This window comes from Mugil cephalus, chromosome 1 (assembly GCF_022458985.1).
Source record: "Mugil cephalus isolate CIBA_MC_2020 chromosome 1, CIBA_Mcephalus_1.1, whole genome shotgun sequence".
NCBI lineage: Eukaryota > Metazoa > Chordata > Actinopteri > Mugiliformes > Mugilidae > Mugil > Mugil cephalus.
The window spans coordinates 2709371-2724691 of NC_061770.1; the positions used below are offsets into that span (position 1 = coordinate 2709371).

The 15321-nt window shown below is 39.4% G+C and overlaps 1 protein-coding gene across 3 annotated transcripts in view; it reads right to left on the reverse strand.

Moving 5' to 3' along the window:
* Positions 1 to 982: 982 nt before the first annotated feature.
* Positions 983 to 15321, reverse strand: part of LOC125010824 (guanine nucleotide-binding protein G(I)/G(S)/G(T) subunit beta-1) — a 31993-nt gene continuing 17654 nt past the window's right edge. Inside the window, exons 1-11 of one of the 3 annotated variants that reach the window (XM_047589792.1) lie at positions 14386 to 14438; positions 12997 to 13103; positions 12439 to 12477; positions 12088 to 12194; positions 9073 to 9136; positions 8034 to 8196; positions 7012 to 7078; positions 6475 to 6676; positions 5736 to 5952; positions 3494 to 3609; positions 983 to 3230 (exon numbers count right to left, since the gene is read on the reverse strand). In XM_047589792.1, the coding sequence (XP_047445748.1) occupies positions 3503 to 3609; positions 5736 to 5952; positions 6475 to 6676; positions 7012 to 7078; positions 8034 to 8196; positions 9073 to 9136; positions 12088 to 12194; positions 12439 to 12477; positions 12997 to 13053 (1023 nt within the window). In that variant the 5' untranslated portion in view covers positions 13054 to 13103; positions 14386 to 14438 and the 3' untranslated portion in view covers positions 983 to 3230; positions 3494 to 3502. Of the gene's footprint in view, positions 3231 to 3493; positions 3610 to 5735; positions 5953 to 6474; positions 6677 to 7011; positions 7079 to 8033; positions 8197 to 9072; positions 9137 to 12087; positions 12195 to 12438; positions 12478 to 12996; positions 13104 to 13650; positions 13785 to 14385; positions 14439 to 15321 lie in introns of those variants that run through there. The other 2 variants (XM_047589882.1, XM_047589718.1) reach the window with 2 other exon arrangements.

Genomic DNA, 15321 nt, shown 5'->3' on the forward strand with positions numbered 1-15321 from the left:
GAACGGCCTGCTCTTGAACACTTGCTAGACCAAGGAGCTGGTCATTGACATTCATAGGTCCAAGCCCCCTCTGCTGCCTATCAACATCCTGGGAGAAGATATTAAGGTGGTGAAGACCTACAAGTTCCTGGGGGTGCATCTAGATGATAAGCTGAACTGGTCGGCTAACACGGATACTCTCTATAAGAAATGGTCAGAGCAGGCTTTTCTTCTTGAGGCGGCTCAGGTCTTTTAATGTGTGTAGGGAAATGCTGGTCATGTTTTACCAGTCAGTGATGGCAAGCATCCTCTTCTATGATGCAGTCTGTTGTGTCAAGAAAAGACACTGGGCAGCTAAAAGCTGGTCAGGAAAGCAGGTTCTGTGGTGTGGCAATGCCTGACCTCCCTGGGGACTGCGGTTGAGACAGATGAGGGGCAAGTTGTTATCCATCAGGGGAAATGTAAACCATCCTTACCTCCAGTATGTCCTGGCGGGACAGACCAGCAGTCGCTTTCGCAGGCGGCTCCTCACAATCCAGCCCCGGACAGAGCGCCACAGCCATTTTTAACATGGTTTCATAGTATTTTTTACTGTTTATGGATGGCCCTGCTTTGTGTTGTTTTGTCTCGCTAACTGTATTGTACTGTGGTTGGGTGTTTCTGTGAGTGACAAGACTCCCTGAGTTTCCCCCTTTAGGATCAATAAAGTATTTATCTATCTACCTGGTCTGAGTCTCTGGCCTGTCATGGTTTTTTAAAAAACAACAAAAAAGCTACTAGTGAAGATGATGCCGTTATGAAAGGTATCTAATGCCGGTTAACTTTGACATGTGTGGATGTGTTCCACGTGTTTCAATGATCAGTTTTAAGGTTTTAATCCTCACAATGAATAAACAGCAACTGCATTGTAAGGCACCCCTTCTTTTATCAGTGTTTACAGCCAGTATAAAGCGCAAAGAGAGACTTACGGACAATTGTACAGAGGAGTCAGGCTGATTCAACAGTGGATAAGAAATTGTTTATTTGACTTGAACATAATTACAAGGAAACCAAACAGTCTGCAACATTCTAGCTTCAGTGGGAATCGCTCTAAGTGAATCACACTCAACACAGTAGGTCATCTCAAACTGCTTTTTATTACATCTTAAATAACAGTACATTTTAATATAGTTTCTATCTTGCATCCAGCTTTCGGTTGTACACTGACTGACTTTAAAATTAAATACAAAAGGTGAAAAGGGAACAGTGGGGGTGCAGAGCTCTACAGTTATTTGATGGAGAAAGAGAGAAAAGGAAAGGGAATTTAATTAATTTTTTAATATTTTTTTATTTTATTTTTTTTTTGCCAACTGCAGGCCTAACGCACAATTACAGCACATTTTTTTGTACAGAATGTCGCAGAGAAAAAACAGAATGGAAAAAATGTCACTACTGCTAAAGAAAGAGCGTCTGTTTACAAGGAGAAGGGAACAACAGAAAATTCTGCCATTCAGATGCTGCAAGTTTTTTTTTTTCATTTTTTATTAAAGGACAGAAAAAAACCTGTTATAAAATGTTTTTCTTTGTAAATGGAATTTGTTTGCTACAGAAGGAATGAAAATTTATTTGTTCCATTTGAGATTGTGTATGTTCAGGAGAATGAATGTACGTATGCATGTGTGTACAATTTAAACATTTACGTTACTTCTTAATTTGTGGAATCCCTCCCAAGTATGGACCAAGTAACCGTTTATGTTGCAGGGTTTGCTTCTCAAGTGCATAGCTTTGACATTTTAGTTGAATCATGTATGCACGGAGTAGCCAAAAATAAAAAGAAAGGAAAAAAAGAAAAAGAAAAATATAAATACCATCGTATTGATATATTCAACAGGTTATTTTCTTAAAGAAAAACATCAAAAGGACTTAATTCCATATGCACCTTTTAAGCAATTCTACAGCATGCGATTCTAAGAGATAACCCACCCATGGCAGACAACCAAAATCTTTTTTTTTTTGTTTTTAACTTAAAAAGTTTCAATATCATTATTTTCAAACATTGATTTATACAACATGTCATTCACAGAGTAGTAACTGCATTTCCAAGCACGGAATGGGCACCTCTGTTAAAAGAGAAACGTCCGGATTGCAACCGGGCTAAAGTGGAGGTACTCCCTACCCGACCAAATCACATCACCGGTCCCAACCACGGGCAACAGAAACCAGAGAAAACAAAACTAAAGTAAAGGAGAAAACAAATGAATACAAAAGGGGGTGGGCTGGATTATGATCCGATGGGTTAATCTTCATTTATTTATTCTACACTGTTGCCAGACAAAAAGGTGTAAGAATGGTTAAAATGTTGTTTTTTTGTTTTTTTTTTGTTTTTTTGTTTTTCGTTTTAAAAACGAGCATTCATTATCATAAACAGCATGTGCTTGGTTAGTTAACTTTTTTCTTTAGACATTATTCTATATATGCAAAGTTTAATTTTTGTGCAAACAAAGATTTGTGGACTACACTGGAAAAAAAAAAGAAACAGTAAAAGTATCATGGGGCTAAATATACAGAAGGGCCAGAAGTGGCTTGAGGACTCCCTGTTGAAGTTGAATTCTCTCGCTTTGTTCTCCAGTGGGATAAAGCTGGGTTTAAAATGAAGCAATCCGGAGGTTCGTTTATTCTTCAACTTAAAAACATTCTCTAAAATGTGTAAAGACTAGGAAATAAAACAAAGCTTTGATCCTCATTTTAAACATTAACTGACAGTTTGCTGATCTACCTCTCTTCAACAAAATATAATGAAAACAACAGAGAAACAAAATAAACATGGCCAAAAAGCTATTAAGAGTTAGATCACTGTCATGTAATAACCTTCACTCAGACCTGTGCATATTGAGGACGCAGGACATATTTGCTTGTTGGTGGTAGCGGTGGTGGGGTTTTTCTATTTTCACTTATTACAATACCAGACCATGGTCGTGGGAGGAATGCACAAATTTCCCCTCCGTTCCACTTTGAAACCACTTAATTCCTCAAGATTAGTTTTCTTTTGTTTGTAGCTGAATGAGTGACAGACAATTGTGCTCTTTTAATTGAGAAGGAGAGAGAGAGAGCTAGAGAGATAGAGAGAGAGAGAATTTTTGCCCTTGATAGTTTTTTTGGGGGGGTGTTTGGAGTCAGTATCATGGTGTTTTCGAAAAGATTGGATATGCAATAAAATTGAACATCGTGATGTTGGAATGGTCTTCCACTCAACTTTGGAGTCCGGATGCCATCTGAAAGAGACACACACAAAAAGACACATTAATTGGACTATTGATATTCAACAACAGATTTATCACATCAGAAATCCATGTAAACTTAACACAATGGCCACCAGCAACAGTCATGTGTGGATAGGTTTGATTTGAGCATTTCATTCCTTGCACCCTTGTTGTCAACCACCAGATGGCAGTAAATCCAAACTCTAGGCATGGCTGACATCAACCATCACAGTCAGCTGTCGGTCACAAAATGTTCCTCTCACATCACCATTTACCTTCAGACTCTAGTTCCAGATCTTGAGGAAGCTGTCCCAGGAGCCTGTTGCCACTGCCATACCGTCATCGGTCACACCCAAGCAGCTCACCCGATTATCATGGCCAGCAAGGACACCTAGGGAGACAGCACAGGGTGAGACACCAGAAACAAACCTGCTCTGCCTGATGTCAGACGCTACACTTCGACTTGAAAACACAAAACACCAAGCGTGTTTGGAAAACTGGAGTAGTACAGAGTCCAGATGTCAACTTCTGATCTCTTTCCTTATTGTTAAAATCGTATCCTGCCCCAATCTGCAGATAATCTTTACTCCACCCTCCAACAGATCCAGTAAGTGCATGTGTATTTGAAATTGTGTGCCCAGACGCAGGCCTCCTCTGATCCCTGTCCCACTATGCAGTCAATAACTATAAAGTATTCATGTGTCCACAGGGGCTCGTCACTGCTGGAGCAGGCGACTATTTCTGCTCTCCAAGATTATCTGAAAATAAAAACATAAAAAGTAGTTCCTACTTTTTCCCTTCATATACTGTGTAGAATCCATCTGGAGGCATTTAAGAGGTGTCTACATTCCAAAATTATGCAATGATCATGACCTTGCAGAAACTATGTCAAAGTGTGGTAAAGGGCAATCCAAGTGGCATTTTGAATGTGAAAGACTACTGGAATGTTTTAAGTAGGAGCACTACACAAAACTGTTACTAATACAACCACAACAGTAATCATTTTGTATTCTGTGCACTTTCACAGGAAGGTTATCACAAATTCTTTCAAAGCAGTTCCCAGTGCTCATATTACTCCTCAGTGTGCCTTTAAAAGAGAAAAGGAATCACCAACGACAGCAATTACAAAAACAACTATGTGGACGGATCTCAGATTTGCACATCTGAGCCATGTTCTTTGCTAAACTGCTTACATTGGCAGTCAAGTCCTACATATTCATATTGTGGATGTTTAGTCTGGTAAAGAAACCTTTATAAGAACTTATTTCTACACTTCCGTCCCAGTATTCCTTCCTCCAACTCCTACACTAGTCCAGATGTGAGAGGTTCCAAATGCGGAGTCCTTCAGCTCCTTCAAAGTGTCAGCAAGTCTGTTTGTGGATGGCTTTGTTCTGTTACTGGCAATTCAGTACCTGGAAAAGATCTTCGAATCTCTCCCTGACTAGTAAGGCACAGTAAACTCTTCACAGCTTTGTTTGGAAATGTTGACAAGAAGTTGACTAACCAGCTGTGAGATCTTCCAGATACAGATTATAAAAACTAAATCAATGTTCACATTATGACAAAGTCCAGAGGAACACTGTATAATATGAGACGTGCCCTCTGGAATAAACAAAACCACTCACACACGTTTTACAGTTACAGTATTCACAATAAAGTCTGGCCATGTTTCCGGTCTGAATACTTGAATGTTCAGCTTGACTTGCAGCCTGCACACACGGCGAAGTCACCTCAACTAAGGGTGCCTACAATATTTCTATTTATACAAGTATAAACTGTCTGGATGTGATTATCAAAGCTTATGAATGAACCAATGCTGTTTCCATTCCTGAGGTGTTCTTGTGGTAGGATTCATGATGGCTAATCATTTATTTTGTGAATTGTACAACATGTCTTGGCCTGAGGTTAAGTAAAGGCTTGTTATTGAAGCTAAGACTACCTTGACATTAAATCATGCAAACACAATCCAACACAATATGTGAATGAGCTTTTCAACCTGCAACCAAATGTTTCAGTGGTTAAAAAGTGTTAATGTTGGGGTCGGATGACCAGACCTGGGTCAGCTTGGTTCCCATTTACACATTTATGTGTTACAGCACATATATTCATACCTTATAAATCAGTTTGGGAGTTACTTTTCTAAAAATATTTCTCAATTCTGTTTATTAATTTAAAATGTATGCTGTGCAGTGGAGATAAATGCTTAATATTTATAGATTTAAAACTTAACAAGACAAAAGTGACAACCCTGTAATTTGGCCATTTAGCATTCAGAATATCTCACATCCGTGAGACCAACACATCCATAATTTAGTTTCGGTTGCAAACACAACTTTAGAGTTTTGTTGTGGATATTCAAATGAGACACCAATGACTCACCTAAAAATAAACCTGTCTCTGATGCTAATTTTGGTGTAAGTACAATTTTCAGTCTTGTGTGCATTTTGAATGGCAGTGTCCATGTGTGGATCTTATTCATTCATCTTGCTCCATCGTTCGGCTAGTAAGGAGGTTTACCTGCACGGTCGGCCTTCAAAGTGTCCCAGACATTGCAGTTGAAGTCATCATAGCCAGCCAGCAGTAGGCGGCCACTCTTGGAGAATGCGACGGAGGTGATACCACAGATGATATTATCGTGTGAGTAAACCATCAGCTCCTGGTCGGCGCGCAGGTCAAACAGTCGGCAGGTAGCGTCGTCTGAGCCCGTGGCAAAAGCGTTGCCATTAGGGAAGAACTGCAACAAGGGTCAACAGATTGACTTTAGAATGACGGCAGGAAACTATATAGTGATTATCATTTAGTCATCGAGAATAAATTATGTTTGTTTTGAAGTTAACTACTAATTAGCTAGGTAGAGCAATTCAATTATTCATTTAAAAGAGTAAATATGTTACTTTTTCTACTAATCCCCGTGAGAGCAAATATTATTTCAGAAACAATGATTTATCATGTTCAACTGGACTCATCGTCTTTCTTTTACATTATACCACGTCCATTCAAATGTGCTAAAGGTAACTGGTCTAGGCTATTTTAAAAACAAAGCTTTGGAAAACAACATTCAAATGAGGGAACATGAAAACAGTCCGCTTCCACAGAGCCATCGATTTGCATAATGATCTCCAATTAGTTTAAAAATAAAACCTTCAGTCTGACTTGCCTTAAGAACTCAACGCACGCTCTGAGAGATACGACAGTATTGATATGACAAATGTATATACAATAAATACAGCCAGTGTGTGTATGAGTGTATCCGTACGCAGATGGCGTTGATGTCTGACTCATGGCCAGTGAAGGTCTGCCGGCACATTCCTTCTCTGATGTCCCAGAGCTTGGCTGAAGCATCACAGGCTCCAGACACAAACAGCCTGGTGTCAGGCGCCAGAGAGAGGCTCATAACGTCACCAGTGTGACCAGCAAAAGTAGTTGTCTGCTGACCAGTCTCAATGTCCCACAGAGCACTGTAAGAAAGCACAAAGAATATTGTTTTTAATTGTTATTCAAGATAGAATATACATTCCAGACAAAAAAAAACAACATTTGAGGCTCAAAACTGACTTGGATTTTAAGAGTAGCTGTCTAGTCATCAGTGCTGGGATTTAATTACAATAATAAGCTACGCAACCAACCAATATAGAAACACTCAAAAGTATTAAGTAAACAAGTATAACAGCCCTGCATGAAAGACTACATCTGAGGTTTTAGACTTAAGAATTTTCATGAAACCCTGTTTAATTTCACTCCTAATTTCCAGTGAAGTCGTATTGGCTTGTATTGGTGCATTATCACAACTCACCAGGTGGTGTCTCCAGAGCTAGTGACAATCTGGTTGTCATCCAGGAAGCGACAGCAGGACAGGTAACCTATAAGGAACGAAGCACAGTGATTGAATTACTTCATTATGATGGAGTCTCTTTTAACAGTATTTAGTAAGAGGGGCATGTTTTAGTGCCTTCCACTCTGCACAGAGGAAGAAATCTTAACCCAAGGTATCATCACACCTTTAGACAATGCTGTGGGAAAGATGAATTGACTAATGACTAATGCAATACCATTAACAGTATAAAATGCTGTAGAGCATCTACTAGTTCAAGACTTGCTTCCATAATTCATCCTTAACTAGTTGGCAGTGTACATACCCCACCCCTCCCTATAGTGAGGGAACTGGAACTAAAATGCTGACACACTTCCTGCATCATGTGACACTGATCAGATGAATGCTCCTTGCCTAAGAGCTCAACACTTTCATTAGTTTGAGCTGGTATACGGTTCAACCAGCTCCTGTTTTTACCGAGACAGACCATGTGCCTGCCATCATCTGGATGTGAAATAATTAGGAACACGCCTCTATATGGAGAACATACAAAATATACAGCAAATAACAGAAAGGCTTACATTTGACTAGTTGTCTGTAGTAGACTTTCAAAAGAAAAAAAAATATATATTGGAAATTCACTCATGTATGTCCTTTCCTGATGTAAGCCAATGGCCAAAATTATTTCTCATGAACACAATGTTTTCTCCGACTAAACTAAAATATGAACAATCTCAAATGTGATTGGTGCTTCATCATGAAAACATTATGAAAGCATGTAGGTCCTACATGTATCACCTAAAGATGCCCACTGTTAATTTGTTAAAGCTAATGTAGTCATTACGCCTTAAAGCAGGTTTAAAAAATCATTTATTATAAATTCATTTTGTATTGCTGCACAACATGGTATGATCTGCAAAGACTGTTGAAAAACAAATGACATATCTGGAGTCCCTGCCCTTAAATTTTTTTTTCCAGGACTAATGGATACGTGTCCAGCATACCTGTGTGTCCGGCCAGCTCGCGGCTGACACGCACATTTCCTTCACGGGTCTTCAGGTTGTAGATGGAGCAGATGTTGTCCAGGCCACCACAGGCCACGTAGTTCCCAGAAGGAGCATAGGCGCACGTCATCACCCAGGAGGAGCGCAACGGGATGGCATGGACCTGGAAGAGTGGAGGAAGATTTAATATGAGATCGTATGCAATGACAGATGGAAGAGAGAGAGGAGAGGGCATGTGACAAAGTCTGTCTGCAATATGAACTTAACCTTTCAAGGGTACAATACCCACTATAAATAGCACTGCTCGGCACCATGAAATACTAGAGAATTCAATTATAATGAACTCAACAGAAGTCATTACACCTCGGTTTATGCCAACTGGTTTGGTTTAAGTTGACAGCGCTTACATACACAGACGTTAAAACGATAGTTCTTAATCAAATACAAAACCAGGTCATTTAGAAATCTGTTCAAAGTCAACTGTTAAGATTACCCCAGTTCATTATTGTGGAGTGTTACATTTCCTGTTGGCTGAAATATTTTTGTTTTACATAGAGGCATGAGCTCTCTTATGCTGGACTTAGTTTCAGTAAGATTAGAGCTCGGTGAGGCCTGACTTTGAGCATTACAAATATCTGTAACATAGCTAGATAAGTCAAGAGTAGATGTGGTTTTAGAGCAAAGTCCCTTTGGGCAAGCTGACTGACTAAGTGACATTTTAAGACTCTATTTCGATGCCAATAACTGCTTTTATTGTTCCACTGCTCTATCAGTATAGCATGGAATGACTGTTGTTCCCCGAGCCAAGACAAAAAGGGAAAGAAAAACAAACAGAAGAGGAATTTTCTGTAACGTGGAAGTTTTTACATTCACATGCTGAAAAACAGGAATGTTTTTCTGTACTTCTGGACTAAAACTTGAAACAACAACCAGACTACATGCAACTGCTTTTCTTCCAAATGCAAAAGAAGGAACCAAAATCACACATATTGTTTCAATGGTTGAATATGCCATTTTGTTTTTGTGTTTTTTTTATTACCTTGTTTGTGGTGTAACTGTCCCAAATAATGAGTTTGCCATCCTGGGAGGCGCTGACCAAAAGCCTGATAAAAAAGAAACATAAGAATGACTCAAATTACAACTAGAAGAAGATATGCACATTTTGGACATGTACTTTTCCACACAGAATAAACAACATCATTTTAATTCTGTGATCCATGTTATCATAACACACTGGTTCTCAGGCCCTGTCATCTGACACCTTCAAATAAACAGTGATTTACACTCAATATGTGGGAACATTTGAATGGGTTGCATTATGTGCAGTTACACTGCAAAAGGCAATAATTCACAGTCCACACACTTTACAGCATGGCTATATATTGGGGTTTATTATACTGGCATGAGATTTGTTTTATTGATTTCAGGTAACAAAGAGGATTAAATGTTTTGCTGAGTCGATATGGTAAAAGATAGAGAGCAGTCCAGGTCATGTAATCCAGTTTTATCTTCATATGTGGGAGGTAGTAGTGGGAAAAGGGCCTGTTGGAGAAGCATCATAGAAGCCAAGTTTTCAACAAAGATGGGAATCCACACTCTACTTCAACTTCCTTCAACCACTAGAGTAAATTAACAATCGGATTTACTTAAATGAATAGATGAAGTATAAATAATTTACTCACAGTATCCCATAGAGTGGACAGTTACTGATAATAAAAAAAACTGATCCATATACTAAAATAAACTGTTTAAGTCTTGTTTTTCAATTACACAGAAAGGTCTCAAAAACACAATTAACCTTAGTTTCCAACATGACTCTTTTCAAGGCCTGTTTTTGTATTCTTGAGACAGCTCCCAGGTACCTCTGTGGCTGTGCTCTGCTATCTCGGGTGACTCCAACAAGAGTAACCACAGTGACAGTCCCAATGCACATAGGCACAGAAAATGAAGTGAACACACTAAAGACTGCTGGGACTATGCAAATCTTAACTACCAGGCTGACGGGAGCGTGCCCACATGTACACGCTGCAGCAGATAATGAGACGCGACATGATGGTTTAAGCTGAGAATTCTGCTCTGAGAAAAGTGAATCCTCAGCTTTAGACACAGTGAAAGGCATGTAGCTTGTGTCAGAATCCACAATAACTTCTGCTAAACCCTGAGACGATGACGTCTATGATAACGTGCTTTCTTTCTAGTCAGGTTTGGGAAGACACACCCAAAGTTGTGAAAGATGAACAGAACAAACCACGTTCATTGTATTTACTGCTGTTGTTCACCGCTCGTTATTTGTAGCGTGTGTTTGGCAGTATACTGTCGACATGAAGAGAGAGGCAGAAAATCTTTTTGCCATTCTTGTGAACATGCACTGTTTTACAGAACTTCCAGTCAAATGTACTCAGGGACCTGGGCTTTGTATACATAGTTGTGAAACAAGTGAGGCCTTGAGATTACAATTTGGGAGGTTTAGAGCTTAATAGGTAGCAATAATTTATCTAAACTGACAGTCAGCAGTCAAAATATGTGACAACTAGTGACGTTTCTGTGTAACAAATTTTTATTTGTATGCATTTTTAATGTACAGTAGATTAATTCTTGAGAAATCTGAACCTATTAGAAAAATTATTTTATATTTATATATATATATACATATATATATATATATATATTTCAAAAGGCTGTAACAAGGGCAGTGTTTTTGCAGTAGCGTCATAAAAACAACTGATGGGTCAATTGGTGGTTATTAAGAAATCTTTTCACGTGGGAGACTGGTTATGACTCACAGATTTCACGAAGAGCAAGGTTATTATCCTTATGTGCAGGGCTCCTTTACTGAAGTAATTACAAACTGCCACTGAAAAACTAGGACTTAGACTGTAACTGGTAAAGGATTTTGCAAGTTATTTTGTCATCATCTGTGGTGAATTAATGAATGTACACCTGTCTAATGTAATATTACTAAAGCAATAGCAATGCGCTCTATGTAATTCCTTAACAACAAGCATTACTACCCAACTGTTTCCTCCTCTCCTATGACGCATTTGATCTACAACTAAAAAGCACATAAGGGCTTCTGATCAAGCGTGTCATTTAAAAAATTTTCATTCATTTATTACAATACTACAACTGCAAAAGTCAAGCATTTGTGTGGTTTCATGATCCACAAAGCACTACACATGGAACTCAATACATCATTGCATGGGTTTAACTTTCTTTCTCAAACTACTAGAAATCCGCCCCCATCTGAATTCAAGAAGTGTCTCTATGGAGCTAAAAATAGTAGACCTTGCATAGACTCTGGCTCAAAAACATTTTTAAGTGACCTCCTTTCTGGTAGATGAACCCTGGCAGGTATGCAAATAAACACTGAAACTCATCTGGAATGTGAAAGATTAGCAGATATAACATACAAAGAGTAAGAGCTTACAGTGGGTAAACACGGTTTACTTTTTTCTTAGGTATATGACAAGAGGGATGATGAGGTGACTGAGCAGTTTGCCATGGTCTCTCTGTGGACTGACGCACAACAGCACCACAGTGATTAACTTGTCGGTTGCTGAGGTGAGAGGTGTGTGCAACTCCAGGGAAATGGTTTATATGAAGTGAGGGATATTGTTTTCCCTGTCTGGGCTATCAGCCTCAACACTTGCTTTAACAAAGGATGACTCCATTTTGAGTATTTTCCCTACCCACATACGCCGCCCCCAATGCACACAAACACAACACGCAAACACACAACACAGCAGACACACTCAAAGATGGAGAGACTTATACATGTCAGATGCGCACAGCAATAAATGCATTACCTATTGTACATGTGCACAATATACCCTAGTGTTTAACTGATAAAACACTGAGTATATGTTAATAAGGAATCTATTTGCACAGACGTATATCTAAACAGTGAACTTTTGTGGAACGTCATGCTTTTGACGAGGATCCTCAGGAGGAAGTAACGAGCACAAAGACAGTCAAGCAGGCTTTTACATCCATTCCTGGCTGGACTAGGATAAAATATTTAGTTAATAGACAGAATGAAACTGAATGAGATTACCTTGAGTCAGTGCCCCAGTGCATGGCATAGATTTTAGCCAGATGCCCCCTCAGTGTCCGTCTAGTGCGCATCTGAATTCGGCCAACAGGGTCAATGTTAGCTGTGATCTGAGTAGGACAAAGACGAGAGAAAAGGTCACTCTGAGAGCCATGTATTCTTTTCTGCCACTGACACCCAAACTTTATGTAGTTCAGAAATTAAGATACATTACTTAAAATTCTTTCATGGCAATGAATTCTTGTTCATCGCACTCAGTGTGAACACCAAAACATTAAAGCTGAATTTGTAATTTAGAACGTATCTGACTGTTTCTTTACTAAGCCAATAAGACAAGACAGGCCAACTTCTTACCTGAGACAGGGTAGCATCAGCACACGCTTTCCTGGCATCCTTAAACACAACAGCACAGTCAGTCTCTGCAACACTTTATATTTTAGTTTAGAAGTGGTGTTTGCATTACATTTACAGACAACAGTTCCACCCCAGTGACAGTCTATGTCTATCTATAACTCCTCCACTATTTAAGTGATCTGTGAAAACTCAACTGTGGCATAAATATGTAACATTAGTTTAACTGCATTAGGGTGGTACTAGTAATGAGTTTATCAGTAATCCTAATCAATGTTGTTAGACATTATGGTGCAGTACAAGTTGCATTGATTTTTCATCTCAACCATTTGAGCTGGATTTTCTTTCAGTTGCGAAAAACTGCAGTGAAACTAATGGACAGAGTTTAAGTGACTTCAATCATTTGGACTGCAGTATGTATTAGATGTAATGACATTCTCTGAACTACGACAGTTACCCAGGGATGTAGTTTACTGGTTGATGTGCTCTCATCCTTATTTATGGACTATGTGGAAAAATTACAGGAAAAATAAGCCAACTTGAGGACAGTGAAGGACTTACTCTGATCTGGTTCTTGAGCTGCTCAGCCTCCTGGCGTAGCTGATCCAGTTCACTCATTTTCCTCTGCTAATGGTGTGCTTCGCTCCGCCGCCTAGACTCTTGCTGATCTGGAGAGAGAGAAAAAGCAGTTCAACATAGACACCACATAATGCTTTTTCATGCAGAGAGGAATAAACAAAATATGGATTAAGTAACCTCTACTTTTCACATTTTCTTCTGAATTCAAGCGACTTCAGAGGACAATGAGTGGTCTTGGCCATGGAGGGACAAAGCTTTGTCCTCCATAATTAACATATGGATATGGCTACTACAACAACACGCAGCTGAGGATCATATAGTGTCTCTTAAATCCAATCTGAGAGGCATAGACAAAGTCGCAGGGAATCACTTTCTAGACAGCTCAAGACTTGTCCTTGCCAGCTTGAAACTGTTACCTAGCAACAAGCACTAGGCAGCTACTTCAGGCTTAAGATAACAATTTTGAGGATGATGTTGGATGTTTTCTCTCCCCTCCTAAACAACAGCAAACCATTGGTCAAACATCTGGACACGAATAGCAGCTGAAAACTGTTCCACAACAAGGCAAAAGAAGATTTGTTTTCCAGAGAGAAGTTTTAAAAAAGATATGCTGGGCTTTACAAGACCAACACGTACCCCCTATCAAACAGACTGTCAAAATGAAGCAAGTATAAAGAGTCCAGATATCAAGAAAGCAGGTAGGCAGCCTAAGAAATCAGCTAATGTTATGCCTCTTCACTGGAACGCCAAGGTGTTCAGATGATGGACAGGGTTTGATGAAGCTGTCAATGCAGTGGCCTGTGGACTCTAAACTCTCCTCCAATGTCATCCCTGTAATCCTGGGACACAGTTGATTCAGCTCCTCCAGCCAAATCCGGTTAATACAAAACCTGCTGATGATCCTAAAAGCAGTGGCTATCCCGCTGACCCCAATCCTCTGGTTGACGGTCTTAACACAGACACTTTCACTAGCCACAGAAAGAAGATAAATTCCACTAAATACAAAAATACAATTGCCATAATTATGAGCTGTGGATTAAAGGCCTGGGGACATATGTACCTTTGCACAAGACCCATCATAATCGATGCAATCATGATTACTTGAAGTGACAACATTAACAGTGAGTAAGAGTTAAAACTTTTCAAAACAGCTCTCCTTAGAAATGATTAGTAATTTCGGGGACCACAATCAGACAAGTAAATTAAGAAATGATCTTCTTATACTCGCAGATCTCACCAAATCCAAGAACCATTTACCCTCACAAATTAATAAAACGAAACACCCTTAAAAGGCAATACTGTGTGACACACATGCCTAACCGTCAAATACAAGCTACCTACAGCACCATTTGCACTGCAAACACACCTTACCTCCCTGTTTCTCTAGGTCCTTTGTCCTGGAGGGTGCTGAGACCTTCTGAATGAACACCTTATCCTTCACGCGCCTCACATCTTAGCAGCTACCTGTCGTCTGATTGGCCAGTGCTGCTAAATGGGTCTGCATCTAAGCAAGATGCTTTAGCCTCCTAATCTTGGTGATAAAAATGTCTCAGTGCTGATATCACTGGCTAATTCTGTCTTCTCTGTGGTAACACTTTGTATAAAAAGGTAAAGAAACCCACTAGTTGATTTATTGATAAAGCTATAAGAACATCAGTGGAGTGTGGAATGTGAACAAATACCTCACTGTAAGACTGGAACATCTGAATAAGATCTGGCCAAGGAAATGTCCCACTAGTGAGGAAGTCCAGAGTTTTAGGGTTAGTGCATAAATACCTAAACGCCAAAACACTTCTGAAAGATTTCTTCAAATTATTACAAAGGTTACAGCTAGATTAACATTTCCACAAAGTCTTTGCCTACATTTCCTTTTGTCAATTCCATTTTGACTCTTGCTTTAAAAAGTTTTCTAAAACTTCACTGAAAGGCATAAGTTTACTCTGCTGCCACCGAAGATGTTTGACTTTTACACAGATACAGCACTTGATATATGGGCACTGCTGTTTTTTCTTTTACAATACCAAAGTAACTCTCTTACTCTGTCAGTCCTATAGTGTCAGTAGTAAACTCTTAAAATGTGTGCATAGCTTTGCAGTGGAAGCCACAGATTTGTCCTCCTGAAAACATATTTGCTCTAGAGGTGGTGCTTTCCTATGGCCCGGGGGCTTTGGGTGTGGAGTCTGCTGTGCTCAACATTGCTGGCCGTTCAACATGTGAACAGAATCCATTCTGTCTACAAGCAAAGGCTCCACTGACTTTAAATGAAAGTAAGCCAGACAGTAAGACACCACTGTAGGTCTTTGTGCA